Source organism: Austrofundulus limnaeus, unplaced genomic scaffold (assembly GCF_001266775.1).
Source record: "Austrofundulus limnaeus strain Quisiro unplaced genomic scaffold, Austrofundulus_limnaeus-1.0 Scaffold1, whole genome shotgun sequence".
Taxonomy (NCBI): Eukaryota; Metazoa; Chordata; class Actinopteri; order Cyprinodontiformes; family Rivulidae; genus Austrofundulus; species Austrofundulus limnaeus.
This window is the reverse complement of record NW_013952403.1, coordinates 7025160-7026751: the sequence shown is the minus strand read 5'-3', so window position 1 is coordinate 7026751 and position 1592 is coordinate 7025160. Positions and strand designations below refer to the sequence as shown.

General features: G+C 40.0%; 1 protein-coding gene across 1 annotated transcript; it reads left to right on the top strand.

Annotated features, from left to right (window-relative positions):
• Positions 1–482: 482 nt before the first annotated feature.
• Positions 483–1592, top strand: LOC106516898 (protocadherin alpha-9; the record flags this gene model as incomplete). The annotated part of the gene is given in 1 exon segment (XM_014007491.1): positions 483–1592. A coding segment is annotated over 1 exon segment (1035 nt), but the record flags the coding sequence as incomplete, so codon positions are not given.

Sequence of the window (1592 nt, the reverse complement as noted above, 5' to 3'; positions counted from 1 at the left end):
TTTTACAAATGTCCACATGAGGACATTGTAGACCATGACATATTTTTACAGGCTTCTCGTGGACTCGGGCTCCACCCATATTCAGCAGTTGAGGTTAGAGACAGAGACAAAGAGATTCAGAGAGAGAAGGAAAACGGTGAAGCGACTTTATTTATTACAGCATAAATGATTTCAATCATACTATTTAAACATAGTTCTGTATTTTTTGTACCGGAAATATCAATCATTTTTTTGGGAGTTTATTTTTAATTATGTATATCCTGGGAACATCGAGTTCTGTGTGGATTTATTGTCTCTTCGTGCTGCTGGATTGTTTCTGGGAAACGGTTTATGGACACCTCTCCTACTCCATCTCTGAGGAGGTGAATCGTGGGACTGTTGTCGGAAATATCGCTAAAGATCTCAACCTAAATGTCCAGGAGCTTGAGTCCCGGATGTTTCAGATCGTTGCTGGGCCAAAGGCAACATTTTTCGAGGTAAATCTAAAGACGGGTGCTCTCTTTGTTAACGAGCGAATAGACCGCGAGGTTCTTTGTGGTGACGAAGCCAAATGCTCAATGAATGTAGAAGCAGTCATTAATAATCCACTAAAACTGTACCGCTTTGAAATTATTATATTAGATGTGAATGATAACGCACCATCATTTCTCAGCACAATACAGTTGTTGAACATAACTGAGAGCACAACAGCGGGGACTAAATTCCTCCTAAATCCTGCTGAGGATGCAGACGTGGGTAAAAACACTGTTAGTAGCTACAAGCTGAGTCAGAATGACTTCTTTGTTTTAGCTAACAACAGAGGAGAAAGTGTGACTCCAGAACTGGTGCTTCAGAAGGCTTTGGACAGAGAAAAACAATCCGTTATCCCACTTACATTAACTGCCATCGATGGAGGAACACCTGCTAAATCAGGTTCTATGACTATATTGATAAATGTGCTAGATATCAATGATAATGCCCCGCTATTCAGTCAAAGTCTGTACAAGGCCAGAGTGTTTGAAAATGCTAAAATAGGTACTGTAATTATAAAAATAAATGCTACAGATTTAGACGCAGGACAGAATGGAGAAGTGTTCTATTCACTAAATAAAATAGGTCGAGGGAAACAAACCGACCTGCTTGTTATAGACGAAAAATCAGGAACTGTGACAACCAAACAAATTATTGACTTTGAGGAAAATGCTGTTTTTGAAATTCGAGTTCAGGCACGCGACGGAGCTTCCTCACCGATGACGTCACATGCCAAATTACTAATTGAAGTGTTAGACGTGAATGATAACGCTCCTGAAATCACAGTAACTTCTCTGTTAAACACTGTAAAAGAAGACGCCTCCACTGGCACAGCTGTTGCACTTGTTTCAGTATCTGATAAAGACAGTGGTAAAAACGGTTTAGTGAACTGTAAAATATCCAACATTGTCCCTTTTAAATTAGAATTAAATTATAAGAACTACTATTCATTAGTTGTGGACGGTCCCCTGGACAGAGAGAAAGAAGCTCAGTATAATATCAGCATCACTGCCACAGATGAGGGCAGCCCACCTCTCTCCAGCACCAGAATCATTCAGGTCCATGTTTCTGATGTCAATGAT